Source organism: Hippoglossus stenolepis, chromosome 21 (genome assembly GCF_022539355.2).
Source record: "Hippoglossus stenolepis isolate QCI-W04-F060 chromosome 21, HSTE1.2, whole genome shotgun sequence".
Taxonomy (NCBI): domain Eukaryota; kingdom Metazoa; phylum Chordata; class Actinopteri; order Pleuronectiformes; family Pleuronectidae; genus Hippoglossus; species Hippoglossus stenolepis.
The window spans coordinates 13,409,585-13,425,091 of NC_061503.1; the positions used below are offsets into that span (position 1 = coordinate 13,409,585).

Sequence of the window (15,507 nt, forward strand, 5' to 3'; positions counted from 1 at the left end):
AAATCCATTTCACACAAAGTGCCTCATGGACTGCTTTCCTGAATTGTGTATTTTCTTTAGTTGGTCTCTTCCAATGAAAGTTAATTAAGAAAGCAAAACAAAATGTGAATGAAATTGTTATCTTTTGTTTTTTGAGGTGAGTTCACTTTTTGTTGTCTGTTCAGTAGCTATAAAGCACTCGAGCTCGAAATGTTAGGCTCTTTGTGTTCGAGGATCCTTGACTCCGATTAAGGTTAATTTGTGGAAATGAAATATCAAGCTTTATAGCAGAATACATTTTTCTGTCATTAAGTGGGAATGCATGCCAGTAATGGTCAAGGCAGTTTTGTGGATTCTTTAAGTCACTGTTGTCGGTACTGTGTAGAAGGATTCATTTCCTAAAACCAACTCTAATATTGACTGAAAGGAAATGTTTTGTTAATTTGTTGTAATGTGCTGTATTACCGTTTCATCAAGGACCATGAAGATGTCCTTCATCACCTTTTTGCTCCTTTTGAAAACACATAACGGTGTAATTAATCCGTCTTTATATGAGATATGTAAATATGATGTTAGGTTGTATTATTCAACTTACGACGAGATGTGGAATATGTGATGGCGACAAATTTTTATTCACCTGAATTACACTTAACTTCAAAATAGGCCTATTCAGTTAGCATTGAGATTATGATGGACTTTCATTCCACTTGTGTTTTCTGATATTCAGACGCGAGGCCAACTGTCACAGGGATACAACTCTCCCTTTCTAATTTCTGATTGTCCGTCGGGGTGTTGTTTGGAGTTGCCGTCACGGTCAAGTAGGACTGCCTTTTCCTTTTAGTGAAAACCTTTGGATGCAATGCCTCCTACTGTCTGCCCAGAGAGATAATGAATGCATTTCCAAAGACTCAGCCAGCCTTGAAATATTGAACAATTTATTTGCCAGGTACACTGAGGTGAAAGGAATGAAAAGGCCATTGGTGCTGATTTCATTTTCTTCTTTTTACCTTGATATATCAGTTTCATAAGTGCTTATCAAGTGACCTTCTGGAGATTTAGTTTCCAATCGTGGCAGACATTGAGTGCTCTATTTAATGAATGGGACTTTTTCAAGCAAAACCTGTCAATGGATAGTGATCAAATTGGATTTTTATCAAATGGGAGCATTCTTCTTTGTTTCTTTATTAATTAACTAAAGCAGACCAATGTAAATCAGATTTTTATTTGGTCCCCGATTAGAATAAACTGACTTACTGTAGAATAAGCAGTAGATGACTCTTGACTTTATATACACAGCTCGGGCTACATGTTTGAGTTACCAGTACGGATATTCTAAGAAGTTTTCCTCAAGCCACTTTTGTCTGTTTCCAAACCCCAGAGCTATTTGTTGCCTCCGCATCTGAGGGTCACGCGTAATGTGTTCATCATTGGCAATGAATTAACATTTTTTTGTGTTTTGGAAACGCAGTATAAAGAAAAGGGTATCGTCTCCATGCGAACGCTTTCAGCTCCAGGTCAGAGGTCCGTGATTGAACTGTGATTTTTCTCCTCACTCAAAGTATCTTGTTATGTTTTTGGAGAGCGCCCCCCAAATACACCCAAGCTGAACAGTGGAAGATGAGGCTCTTCAGTTCCCTGCATGAGTGTTATGAGTTTTTATGTTGAAAATTTTTTTAATTAGCGGTCATGGACGATTCAAGGTTGTGGGGACTCTCCAACTTTAGCAGACAATGGTCATAAACTCATTATTTTTGGCTCATTCAACAACCTAAAAAGACACATAAGAGTTTGCAAAGTCATATATCAGAAAGTTGTTTATTTGCCTTAAGAAGCTAATAAATGTCATTAAAAAAACTAAACTAAACACTGATAATTATGTTGACGTCTAGGTTTTGATGGGAGATTTTAGGACCACTGTGCTTCCGCACTATAGAAGTGATTATGAATTTGCCTTGTTGTAATCCATCTTGAAGGGTTCTGGTTGTTTGGCCCTTGTCCTCATTACAGTGACTCCTGCAAGCAACAACATGACAGACCAACATTAGTCGGATGTTAGACACTTTAAATCGCCTTAGGTTGCCTTGGCTTACTTGTTCTTATTTAACACAGCAGCGTAAAGGCAGATTGACTCTTTTCATGGTTTGTTGCTTAACAACCCATCAATGACACCAAAGTCTAATCACTCATAAAAAGTCATAAAAGAAGTCGCTCAATCGGACGGGGATTTTTTTTTTTTCTCCTATATTTCCTCTGAGCCGAGTGCAGATTTAAGATGTAAACAAACAGATCTTCCTCTCTACTTATGAATCGCATCTTTCATTTGAAAGTTGTTGTGCATAGTATGTCTTCCTCAAGCCCTTTGTGGATTCTTTGGGCGTTGGAGGCTTTTCCATGTCTCCTTTATGGACACTAAGATGGGATTCGTTCTAGGATTAGCCTTTTGTCACTAATGTTGAAACCATTTTTCTATGGTTTTGATGGCGTAAAGGCGGCGGTGGGTCGGGGTTGAAGGACAGTTCACAAGAAGGACAAATTAATTTGTTTTCTAGAAGAAGTGCCATGTTCATATTTGATATTCAGGAACAAATGAGAAAGAATAGAAACAAAAACCAGAATACTGCATGTGCAATAGCTTTATTCAGTTTTTATGTATTGATAATGTTTAACTGATATATAAGGCACTGATAACTGTGCTGAAATGTATGGATATAATAGTGAATAATAATTAAACTGTAATTACAGTAAACATTTTGATTCCATGTGTCTTTCAAGCTTAAAATGCCAGTTTTTGAAAGTAATAGTCAATTTATGACTTTAACAGAACAGCAGTGGTGTCAATCAGTTTATATGGGTGTTAAGCATTGATGAGTGTCTAGAAATCCCGTCTACCTTATTTTCTAGTAAGTAAGTAAGTTAGTTGTGCATATTCAACCCAACAGTTTAAAGGAATTTCAAGTTATTCCCACTGAAACTAAAACTGTGGTGCAAAGGCAGCAAGTCAATGATGTTACCCTAACTTTTACAAAACCAGAAATTACACTTGTATTATATTTACCTACATAATATAATAAGGGGTAAGATGAGTGTCCCAGACCGACATTCAGGTCCGTCATCCCTTTGTCATTAATGTGATGACTTCCTATCAGCGGTCGACTCGTAGAAATCCCGTAGCCTATGATTTGAAAGCGGATCAACCCTCCGTCTCTTTATGTTAACACTTGTCTGTATGGATGGGGTATCTGCATTATGCCTGGAGCACAGGTTTTTTTTTTGGGGGGGGGGTTGTGTGCAAATTTGGCCGTTATCCTTCCACGCAATCGTTTCCTCTCTCGCTTATCTCTCCTGGCCCCTCCGAAGTCGCTGTACTTCCACACACACTGACAGCGATCAGTATAGCTTTCAGACGCTTGTCTGGCTGAGTCTGCCATGAAGCGAAGGCCCTCCCAGGTCCCCTCGCTGTCCTCGGGGCTTGTGTGATTGAGTGACTGGAGTGAGTGGGGGCCAAAGATAATAAGGGGGAAAAATATAAAGACATGGGGCGATGATATGATAACACCCCCCTTCCCCCCCCCCCACCCTCCCTCTCTTTCACTCCCCTTTCCACCTCCCCATCACTTTTCCTTCTGTTCATCTTTCTGTCCTACCCCCCGATTTCCTTGCACCGAGCCTGTCCCACACAGTGGTGTAAACCAGAAGTGACATGTGACACCCACTCCCCAGTGATGTGCTGACAAGCGGGTACTAGAATAGGTGACAATGTTTTCTTTTTTTTTGCCAGACTGGCTTAAATATGGTGAGGGGGATTCATGAAGTATTTATGAAATATATTATGAATCCTGGGGTCTGTGTTTTTCGTCTGCAGCGCTTGCTTTTTAATAAGAAAGTCTCAGAGAACAGAGGGAGAACTCTTTACACTGCATCTTAACTGGTGTTGCTTAATGGTTAAATCTCCGTGTTTACACATGTTTTAGCCCCTGTTTGCACCGCCTTCACACAAACACGCGCTCGCATGCAGACACACAATTAAACTTAGTTTCTTTCTCTCATCCTAAGTGTTTCTAATGAGCGAGCGTGCCAGAAAGAAAGGGAAAGTGTCTTTGCTCTCAGCGACCGACGATTTTGCCTTTTCTCTGTGTTTTTGAAGCCTGCAGTGGAATCTGGCTGTGGCCTTGATCAGAATTACATTGTAGAAGATGAATTAGGGATTTTTTTCAATTATCCCAGAGGTTGGCCACCATTAGATCCTCAGCCTACTCCTGCAGTGAGACTAAACTCTTTAGTTTTGTTCCCCTCATCACCACAGAGCATTTGTTTGTTCTGCATTGTCAAGCTTTTTTGTGCATTATTGTCTTTGTGTGTTTTTACTCAGAAATGATCCGTTTCATTCAACACATTCTCTACTATCAAATGACCAATAAATCCTGGTAGAAAAAAATCTGTTGCCTATTTAAGAAAAAACAATCAAATTATGAAATTGCTGATTAAATTCATTTATTTGTGTAGTGCTTGATTTAGCTTTTGAAGAATGAACAGCAAATTATTATTTATTAGTAATAAACTCTGCTGTTTATTCTGAGGTTAAAATTAATTGTTTGTGTAAACTTTCTTTTCTGTCATTTGAAACCACTTAAGAGGTGCAAGCAACTCCTCTATTGGGTATTTCTCGTATAATTTTTAAACCACTCATAACTATTACTGCTATTTCTTATAATTCTTACGTGACTGTTGTAAATTCCTGTACAAAACCTGCAGACTCCCAGGAAACGAGTGAGTGTATTGGGAAGTTCAGGAGGGCACATGTTGGAAGGGCTTTGGAAAGGGGCCTGACTGGCCTCATCAGCATTTGAATGTGTTCTGGCTAGTGAAATAACAAAGTATACATAAATATATAGAGATAATGATCTGGCTAAGTCCCTGTGTGTGCTGCTGTATTCTTATGCTAATGAGCTAGCTATTCAGCACCCACAATGGTCACATTACAAGAAAAGGCAAAGCACTGAAGAAGATAGTCTTCTACGTGCATGTCCACTGATGGATGCGAACACGCACATGCTCAGCAGGCCCGACTTCTCTCCCTTTGTGTCTAGTTTTTTTTATTTTTTATTACATTTTTCAATTTTAGATAACACTCCAAGAATAGACATCAAACAAAAATGAATCATAAATCGAGGTCAGGAGTGAGCCTCTTTCCAAAGCAGAGAAAGGGTTAAAAGTGAAGGTATTTCTTTCTTTAAAAAAGGATGGGAAGACTGATAGGAGAGGAGCTCTTCTCAGCAGAGGGTTCAGTGAACCATATGTAGGTAGCCACAGGCTAATGGGCCGGTTGGTCCCTGGCTTGCCAGGTATCCTGCTACGCCGCCCCCCCTCCTACCACCACCACCCCTCCACACACACTCACTCCTCGTCATCCTCCAACACCCACCCCTCCTATCTTCACTCTGTGAAAATCCCTCCTCCACTTTCCTCTAATCTCACCTTTTTCTCTGGTGCTGACCCGGGGAGGCCCACTTTATTCCCCACTGCATGCCAGAAGCCAGCGTTGTGATCGGAGCCGGGCCCCTGTGCTGGTTCCCCCTCTCCTCTACTCTCTCCTTGCCCTGGCTGCCCGCCTCCCCGACGGCTCTGCTCTATTGATTTACTCCTCCAACCAATGCTGTCTGTCTCTGTTTTGCACCACCAGCACCTAGGTCCCTCATCTCTATAACCCTCCCTCTTTCCCCATTTTCTCCCTCTTCCCTCTCTTGCCCTCTTCTCTCTTTCTTTCTCATACTTTCTTTCCTTTCCGTCTTTCTTTCTGGCCCTTCCTGCACAACCGTGGGCCAGGGGAGAAAACCTGACAGAAAATGAGAGAAGGATGGGGGTGTGGTAGGGGATACAGGGCCTTTGATTTTTCATTAGAAGAGCCTCCATATTTTAATATTGGGTTTAATCGGGCCCTCATGCCTTAAAGAAATAACCACTGAGAGATGATCCCTTGGCCTTCAAAAAGTATACGGTGCTTCTTCAATCAAAGCCCTCCTCGAATTTGCTCTTTTGTTTGGAGTTCACTTACAACCCGCCCCCCCTCTTCTTCCTTCTCGTCTCTTGGCCTCTCACGATGTGGGTACAGTCGTTAGGCTTATTGACTGATCTTGGCTGTACTTAGCAATAGAAATGACTTTGACAGGGAAATACACCACCGCTATCACAGAGCTACAAGCATGAAAGGCCCCTATCAGAAAAGTGTTACCCTTCTCCCAGAAAACCACCGTAGGTATTTTCCCCCAGAGATAAAATCATGTTTACTTGTCGTCTAATATTTATAAATGTACAGCTTCAGTGATTCAGTGTTAAAGTTGGATTTAGGATTTAAGTTTTCTATTGAATTAAGAAGTTCCCCCACAGTTGTTCCTGATCATTCTTTTTGATAAACCGTCACCCTAAAAAAAACAGTCTCCTCACCTCATACCTGTTTGGGCTTATTTATTACCTCACCGTGGTTGATCTTTTACCTTTTTTATTTGTGCTTTTTCACAACCGCTTCGGCGAGACTGCTTCAGGTTTTTCCATGGAAGCGGAACACAATGCTGTTTGCGTAGAAGCCACCAAAGCACCAACCTGTGAGCTAATGAGAGGCCCCATGCTGTTATCTGAGGCTCCAGCTTCTCTACCGCGGCTGCACTTTTATTAGGGGAAAGAACACACACCAGGCTACCGTTCACATATGTCGCGCGTGTACGCTCTCTAAAGGAGGCGTCCCCGGGATGCAAAGGCTCGTAGAAGCCTCCGCCGTACATACAGTAACCCTTGTGCACACGTGTGCTCTCACACAAACACACACAAACACACACACACACTCACACTCACACAACAGACAGAAGTGGAGGATTCGATTGCACCAAAGACCAGAGTGAAACAAAGGCACAAATGACACCCTCCTGTGACAATCCCAATTGTAGCTGCTTTCCTTTGTCTGATAATATATCAAATGCATTTTTTAAAAAAGGGCACTTACTTAATTGAACAACCTCTTCTCATTTGTTTGTGTTAAAGAGAAGAAGAAGCCAGACAACAGTTTGTGTGTTTTCCTTTGTGTCAGCTGCGTGCGTGCGCCCGTGTGCACGTTAGACCCCTGCTAAGCACGGCTGCATTATTTAAGATGCTGTTGTGATACTTGTGCCGGCTTAAAGGTCTCAGCTTCCCTTTAACGGCATGCCGCATCAGTCCACCTCTGCCCCCACTCGGGGAACCAGAGTGGGACCTGCTGGCACTGGTCCACGCATCACCTGGGAAAATATCGCAGCAGGAGGAGGAAAGGCAGTGATATAGATAACCTTTGAGTTTAGCTCACATTCTTGTGAACTCTGAGACATTTTATTAACCCACTTTATTGTCATTTCCCTGCTGTAGGCTTTGGTATTTCTCAGTTTTTACAAGGCTGCTGACAGTTTTAAACAGAAATAAAATTCAAAAAAGGTTGTTTCAGGCAAGCACATGGAGCTGAACATAAGAGTTATTAAGTTCAACTCTGGATGTGCCCAGCTGCTCTCCTACTGGTGAAAAAGCCTGTAATGGAACGTGGAGTTGTAAATTGAATATAGTTAATTACTCTCAATGCTATGCCACCAGCCGAGTACGCAGGGCGAGAGGGAAAAGCTTGGGAAAGTGGAGGGAAAATGTGTCTGCAGAGGAACTTCAGGGCCCCTCATTACACTCTGCCCCTGGGTATTTTTCTGCCTTTTATTTCCCATCTAATGAACTGTTTACATTTCTCAGCTTTCCAGGCGCCACAATTATTTGCTTTGGTCCTTGTGTCACTCGTTGCACCGGGCAAAAAGGAGGAGAGCAATATGGATTTCATTTTATTTGATTTTAACATTTTCTTTTGCAAACAGGGAACTTTTACTTTAAATTAAAAATAAAATTGAATGAGGAAATTTAAGTGTTTTAAAATGTTAACACATTTTCTGTAAGTGGATGTCTCTAAGATTTATTTTCTTTTATTCGGGACAATGGAAAAATCATGTTTATTTAGAAAGTATATATCCTTACATAGCCATTCCAGAGATAAGTTGCATACAAAAGGACATATCCATATATCTGCTATAATTAAATAAATATCATTTGCTGTTCAGAGGATTATGCCAAACTGATTAGCATATCTGATATGAATTGTTATGCATGCATATGTAATTACATTTTGATGGGTAAAGAAGAATTGTTTTCTCTGTCTGCTGTCCATGTCAACAGAGGTAAAACGTGTGTTTTTGACAGGACACCAGCACCTCCATCGCTGCGTTTGACGGCATGCGCGTGAGTTTTAAAGGCAGGCCACTTTGCATAAAGTTAAGATGTACCTTTGTACTTCTCATGCGTGCTTCCGGGAATAGAAGCAAATTCTCACCCAAGATTAGAAAAGTGACAAAAGACAGACCTTTCAAAAGGGATTAAAAAAAAAAAACTCTTTTTCCTCTTCTGAGAAATAAGGTATCTTCTAAAAGCGCTCATTCTTTTTTTAATATTACAAAGCCTGATTAGCTGGTTTCCTGTTAAGATGCGGAGCTCAGTCTCCACGTGCTGTAAGAAATGAAGCAGATTCAGTGCATTTTCTTCGATATATAATTTGATATAGAACATCTGACATCTGCGTTCCTGACCTCAAGAATGATCCTGTTGGCACTGAACCATTTTTTTCCTTGACATCCTAACTTACAATCAAAAGCTGTCACTGTATTAAGCAGTCAATATTGAAGGTAGTCACAGATGTTTATGTTCTATATCAAGTGGGGAGGCAGTAATCATTCAGGAATCAGTTGTTTTCCAGAGGGGAAATCCGAAAACTGGAGTGTGTACTGTACGGGGGAAGAAGCGGCAACACTTTCATTTCAGTGACATTCTCCGTTCTTTATGCGTTCTTTGTTATCTACTCTGTTCTCATTGCAGATACGCTTCATACATTCATCTGTAACAAACAGCTATTTAGAAAACCTAAAAAAAAACAACCTGCGTAGGGTTTGAAGGCGACGTAAGCCTTAACATTCGAATCAGTGCTTCTCCCAGGCTTCCTCGTTTCAATTACTGCTCAAGTCGTTTTCCCCCCTAAGTTGCACTGCAGCTCTTTAAGATGCAACTTGACTTAAATGAAATATGTGGGTGTTCTCTTGGCAAACAAAAAAAATAAGTGTGTGTGCCTCGTGCTTGTGAACATGTTGTCTTCAGACTGATGCTTATTGTCTTTCTGGTTTTACTCAAATATGAAATTCCTTTTAATGTTCTGTCAGCAGCACAGTGACCACTGATTTACCCATGTGCAGAGGATGGGGCTTTAAAGAAATGCTGACATTAGAATTTAAACATTTAAACCTAAGAATGACTAAATGTGACTATTTTTTAAAAATGATTTATAATATACTTTGGACATTTTATTTAAAGATGTATGTCAGAACAGAGAAAAGGGTGAAATTATATATTACATACATTTATATCTTCACATGGCACCATATCTGTTTTTTATTTTAATTATGAACTGTTAAAGAAGCTGATTCAAAATATCAAATCAGAATCAAATGACTTAAATAATTGAGTCCAGCGTTGAATGACACTAACACACAACAGTTGTAAAAACATCTTGAACATTTTGACACAGTGCCTTTGTGTGATGTGTGTGTTGTTGGGGGGCGATGTTGTGTTATATTTGGGTCTGTGCTGCGGATTTTCTCTTTTACACACAGTAGGCGTTCTGTGGTGAGCTTAGGTCCCCGTGGTTGAGCATTGTTTGGGTGCACTCTTTATCTAATGGGTTTTGTGGTCTGGGTCAATCAGGCCCTCCGTCTAGTCAGTAATTACTCCAGAGAACTGTGGCCCTCACCATCACGATAATAACACCCAAATCACATCAGCCATGACTTTCCACTCAGTGCTCCAGATTATGTGGAGAGACAAATAAAAAAAAAAAGAAAAAATCCACAAGCTCAATTGTGATTGGCTCCAAAGTTGTTTCAATCAAGGAACTTGATATCATCGCTCTTGAGGTTAGAATTGGCTTTTTCAAGTTTGGTTTGGAAGGAAGCATCAAAGCACTTCATGCAATAGCTTCTTCAAACTTTTACTGATAATAGAAAGATAGGGGGGAAAGGATACTGTATTTTAAGGGGAAAAAAGTCCTCTACCAGGTAATTGGTGTTCCTTCACTGATTCCATGTGTTATTTATTTAGAGTCGAGGACTAAGTAAATATGAAAAAATAGAAACAATTTTGTGTTGAGAAAATGTGATATTTTCATTCCTATGCTGGTATTTGTCTTTGATTTTTGCCCACCTCCTGCAGCCCACCTAGAAACCCTGTCAAGGCAGGGAGAGAAAGCGAAGGAGGCTTAGTAAACACTTTCTGTGTCTGCTGCTGGTGTGTATTTAGTTTAGAGGGCATGCCAAGAGGCTGTTTTTCCATGGGTCGGGCGCCTGTAAACAAGCGGTACAGTGGCAGCCCACTCTTCCACAATCGGAGGTGGCACACTCTGAAGTGTGTATGAAAAGTGTGTGTCTGCGTGTTTGTCTTTTTGGGTGTGTTTTTTTTTTTTTTTGGACATGGCATTCCCTCTTATTCGAGCCTATCTGGAGACAGAGAAAGCGAGAGAGTGAGAGAGAGAGTTTGTGTGTGTATATATATATATGTGTGTGTGTGCGTGAGAGAGGAGAGGCAACCCCAAATCCGATGGGCCGCCAATGGGTGATGAATTATTCCCTGTCTGAGTCTCAGCATTGGTGTTATCACAGAGCCTGCCACTGCACTGGGATGACAGCAGTGACAGCCCCCAGAAAAGATTTAGCGCTGACAAGTGATACTTCCTCATAATACATCTCCCTGGCCCTCTCCCCTGTCCCCCCTGTTCCACAGCCTCCCCGTGCACACGAGATGAGGTTTTTCATCCCTCGACTTGTATTTGTTTAAGTGGGCAGGGTGGCGGGGGTGGGGGTGGGGGGCTTTTGCCACCACTTCTGTGGCACAAGTGCATCAGGTACAGTAGATCACCTCGAAGAAGATACGAAGGCATGGGCACAAACCTAGACGTGCTTGTTGTCAGTACTTGTATTTTAAGGGTTCACACACACACACACACACACACACACACACACACACACACACACACACACACACACACACACACACACACACATAGAGGCGCACTAGCTCACACACATACACACACACACACACACACTGCATGTGTATGACTCAGTTTGTCACCAAGTTCCATTAGGGGGCTCTCGTGCTTAAGGAATGCCTGTTGTGTTTTTGCATCAACAACGGTACTAAACCATATTTCCCCCACTTGTTTTCTCTTTTTTCTCTCCTCTGTTTCTCCTCTCTCTTCTTCTTTTTGTCCTTCCTCGTCCTCCTCCCTCTGCAGAAAAGGTCACGCATTGCCTACAGTGATGAGGTGCGCAACGATCTCCTGGGGGACGACGCCGGCTCCTCCGAGAACCAGGTGAGGTGCTAATCAGGGGCCCCAGCCGACACCAGTGTGGGTGGCTGACTGGCCCCCAGGGTGAGGAGGTGGGCCCCTCATAGGGGCCATCGAGGGCTGAGACCACAGTATTGTCACCAAGTCATGCGGAAGGAACACTGTTTAATGCAAAGCTGGACCGCCAGTGAGTGAGCTCAGGGAATGGGACCAGTGTGGCAGCCCAGATTGTGACTGAGACACACACACCGAAACACAAACGCTCAATCTCGTACAAATTTAATTCCAGAAACCCCGGCCTCTCCACTCCAACTACCCCACAGCTGTTTTCCAGCCGGCTGTGGACTTAGGCCTATAATAGATCCTCCATCCTCCACAAATGTACGCACACACGCATGCACGCAGAATGTAAATGTTCTCTCGTCTTTCATGAAACTCCGAGGGTGGTGAACCGGCACAATGCAGATACTCAAAAAGAATAAGGACACAGGTTCTCATAAGTTTCACAAGTGACATAATAAAAGCACTGAAATATTTTGGTGCTTCGAATTATAATTTAGCCCCTAAATATTATTTATTAAAGAATTGTAGCCTTTGATTAAAAATCCTAAATCGTATTTTGACATCTTAGGCATTTAAATCTATTATCTGTCAACATTCACAATTGATTTATTGTTTAAAGATGGTGAGCGTCATTTTGTTTGAATATCAGCTCAGCCTGTTGAATTCGAGGAATACAAACACAGATAAAGACCACATTAGCAGATTCCATTCATTGTCAGCAATGTCTGGGGAAAAAAAATTCATTCTCATCACTTACGGGTTTTAAGTGGCAACGAGGAAGAAGAAAATTAAAAATCATGAAATGTGATCTTAATTGGCCAAAATATGCCACGTGTTCCTTTAAACCAAAGATGTTTTGAATAAATGTAGAGCTGCATCAAAACAGTGGTACATCAACGGATTCAGAAAACAGCATTTTAACATTTAAGACGTACAATTCCTCACCTACACAGCTGCCACTCATACGCAGCCACTCTCAACTTTGACCAAACGTCTTTTGACTAATTATATATTGCCTTTAGAATCGGCTGTCAACTTGCAGGGGTTACTGTGTCTCAAGGCACACATAATCACACACTCTCACATGCAGATAAACACTTTGAGTCTGCAAACGTGCACACTCAGAAAAGACAAAGATAAATACTCAATGCATATTTGCACATTTAGTCCCACGGTGCTTTATGTGTGTATATTTAGATGATTCTCAGCAAAGCTAAATAAAGTTGTCTGTTATTTTTTTTTTTAACGTTTCACGATTACCATTTCAATGACGACCCATGAACTGCACATCTTAGAAACATATGTATCTCAAGCCAGGATGTGTAATTGATATGCATATTCCTGGCAAATTAGCGAGACACAAAAGTGACTGACATTTCATGCAGAAGTTGGAAGGAGACTTGCTGTCAGAAATGTCAGGTCTGAGACACTGATGGCTTCTATCAAAATATTGTCAAAGGGAAATCTGGATAAGAAAGTATCATATTTTCAAATCTTTTCATTTTCATGTCAAATCCTATTTCCTTATTCATTAAAAAATCATCCCAAAAATATTTAAGAGGAATTTTTATCACAAAGGAAATTATTTGAAAAATAAACCTATATTTGTGCAGTGAATACTTTGCAAAGACATTTTTATACAATTTGGAATTCACTGTTATATTGTTGTACCTATTGTTTTTTAAATGTATTATTATGCTCCAATAATTACTGAATTTATTTTATATATTTTTTATATAATATATATTTTATAATATGATTGTATGAAAAACAAATTATTAAATCCATGCCTACACACGAAAGGTAAATTACTGGTAGTTGTATGTGACATCTGCAGCTCAGAAAAATATCCACAGCTTTATTCTTGATTCTAAATTTATATAAACATAATAATGTAAATAATGAAGTGTAAAATAATATTAATAAAATCCCAAATTAAATAGTTACCTAATGCTATTGTACATCCTAAGAGATATCAATTATATTAACTTTAAAACTTATTTCTCTTTGTGAATTAAGGTTCTGCAGTACACCAAAAAAATTAAAGCCATAGTGAGTGACACATTTTCTATACTAGCATTTATTTTATTTTTGTTTTGTTTTGCTGAAACATTACATACATACCAAAATACTTAAATATGTTCAAGACGTGTACTACAAATCATTTACGTGTGATAACACAGCAATAAGAGTATGAAACTTAAAAATTATAATTTTATGTCTAAAACACAAACACACACATGCACAGAAAGAGTTCATGCTGGGGGCAAAAGCAAAGTAAATAGATGATATATATTCCCCCTTTTTCTCCCAGGTGCCGTATTTACCTCATTTTCATTTTAAAACTTGTGGAGATAATACTCGTCTTGGTCTTGCTGTGAGTGGAGTACTCGGAACTTCAGGGTTTTTTTTATCTAACGAGACCACGGTGATAGGAGAGGGGAAAAGATGGTGGGGGCCGGGGCAAATCGGTCAATTTAATTCCTGACGATCTGAAAGAGGTCAGGATCATTTCATATAGCCCTGGCTGAGCAGATCATTACCAGTCACAAATCTGTTGGTTACATGGCAAGGATTTATAGCTAAGTAAATAGGGAACCGTCATAAGTTCTGAAAATGGCGTGTTGGCCCTGCGATAATGGCTAAAGGACGATTTAATAGAGTTCGGCATTTATTCGTTATCTGTGCACGGACAGAGACTGAATTGGCACTATCAACTCGTTTTTTTAATAATGTGGTAGGCTGCCATTGCACATTTTTTTCCCCTTTCTGTTTCCTCTGCATGCAGTACACGCACAAACACTTCGATGGCACACACGCACACACACACGACGCGCCACACACAAAGCAGCGAATGCACACACATTTTTCACACACGAACACTATACGGAATAGTTTCGATTTCAGTCGCAGCAGAAGGTTTGGCCACAAGAGATTGTGCTGGTTTGAGCCGGCATGGACCAGATTTTAGAGGCTACAAAGGAAGCAGATTACCACTTGTATCGAATTCCGTATTGGATAAAAAAAAAAATCTTTTGTTTGAAAAAAAAATGCTGATTATCATAACAGAAAAATTGCAGCAGTGCAATTTTGAATACTGGCTGGCATCACAAAAACACAGGGAAAGGCGCTCGTGCAGGAGTAATTATGAGATTTACAATATTCGGTATTTGCTGCTCTGTGTCTCTTGAACGACGCGAGCATCGTTGGCTGCACTGAAGAATGGCTGCCAAAGAAAAAATAAAGCTAAACAGGAAGAAACGAGAAACGGCTCAACATGCCCCTCATATAGTTTTAACAAATCCTCCTCGAGGACTTGCAGTCACTCAGGCGGCACAGATGAGCTAGAACAAGTTTTGTTTGGTATCCATTGACTGATGGCAGAGCCGGGGTGAGGGATCGCAGGATCTGCTGGGTTTGTTCAAGCCCTAAATAACCACATTCACGGTGTAGTTTTAAACTTTGGCCTGTTCAATAATGCATTCCTAGTGGGGAGCTGTTACTTAAGTTAGAAAAGACAGATTCCACTCTAAAGTGCGTCTTGTTACTGCCGACATTTTCAAGGGTAAGAGCTCTCGAGAAAAACAACAGATATACTTGTTTACTTCCCACTTTACAGATATTGGCATATTACATTTTTTTATTTGCAATACAACACTGAACTGTCATAGATATATTTTATAATTGAGAGAAAATAAAACACAAATGATGCAGGAACTATTTTTGAGATGCTTCTAAAATTACAAGAGAAATCTGTGCAAGATTGTAGATATTTTTTTGTGTTTTTTTTATACAGCATAGTTTTATCCTGGGTCTGTTATTATACGACACGTTTCTTTGAGTGCGTTTACTGGTGGTGTAATATAAATAGATGACACGATGCAGTACAGTATTGTTTTTTTATTTTGTTGTTTAGGATTTCAGTATAAAATAAATGCAAATGTTAAATGTAAATTCTGCATTTATTCCCGTTATCGCGTGTAGAAGGAGCTTTTAATTATTTTAACCGAGAGATAATTTTTTGG

General features: G+C 40.3%; 1 protein-coding gene across 4 annotated transcripts in view; it reads left to right on the plus strand.

Moving 5' to 3' along the window:
• vti1a (vesicle transport through interaction with t-SNAREs 1A) overlaps window positions 1-15,507 on the plus strand; it is a 109,863-nt gene that overhangs the window by 9,784 nt on the left and 84,572 nt on the right. For all 4 annotated transcript variants that reach the window (XM_035144923.2, XM_035144920.2, XM_035144924.2 and 1 more), the window contains exon 4: window positions 11,366-11,443. In XM_035144923.2, the coding sequence (XP_035000814.1) occupies window positions 11,366-11,443 (78 nt within the window). The remainder of the gene's footprint in view (window positions 1-11,365; window positions 11,444-15,507) is intronic.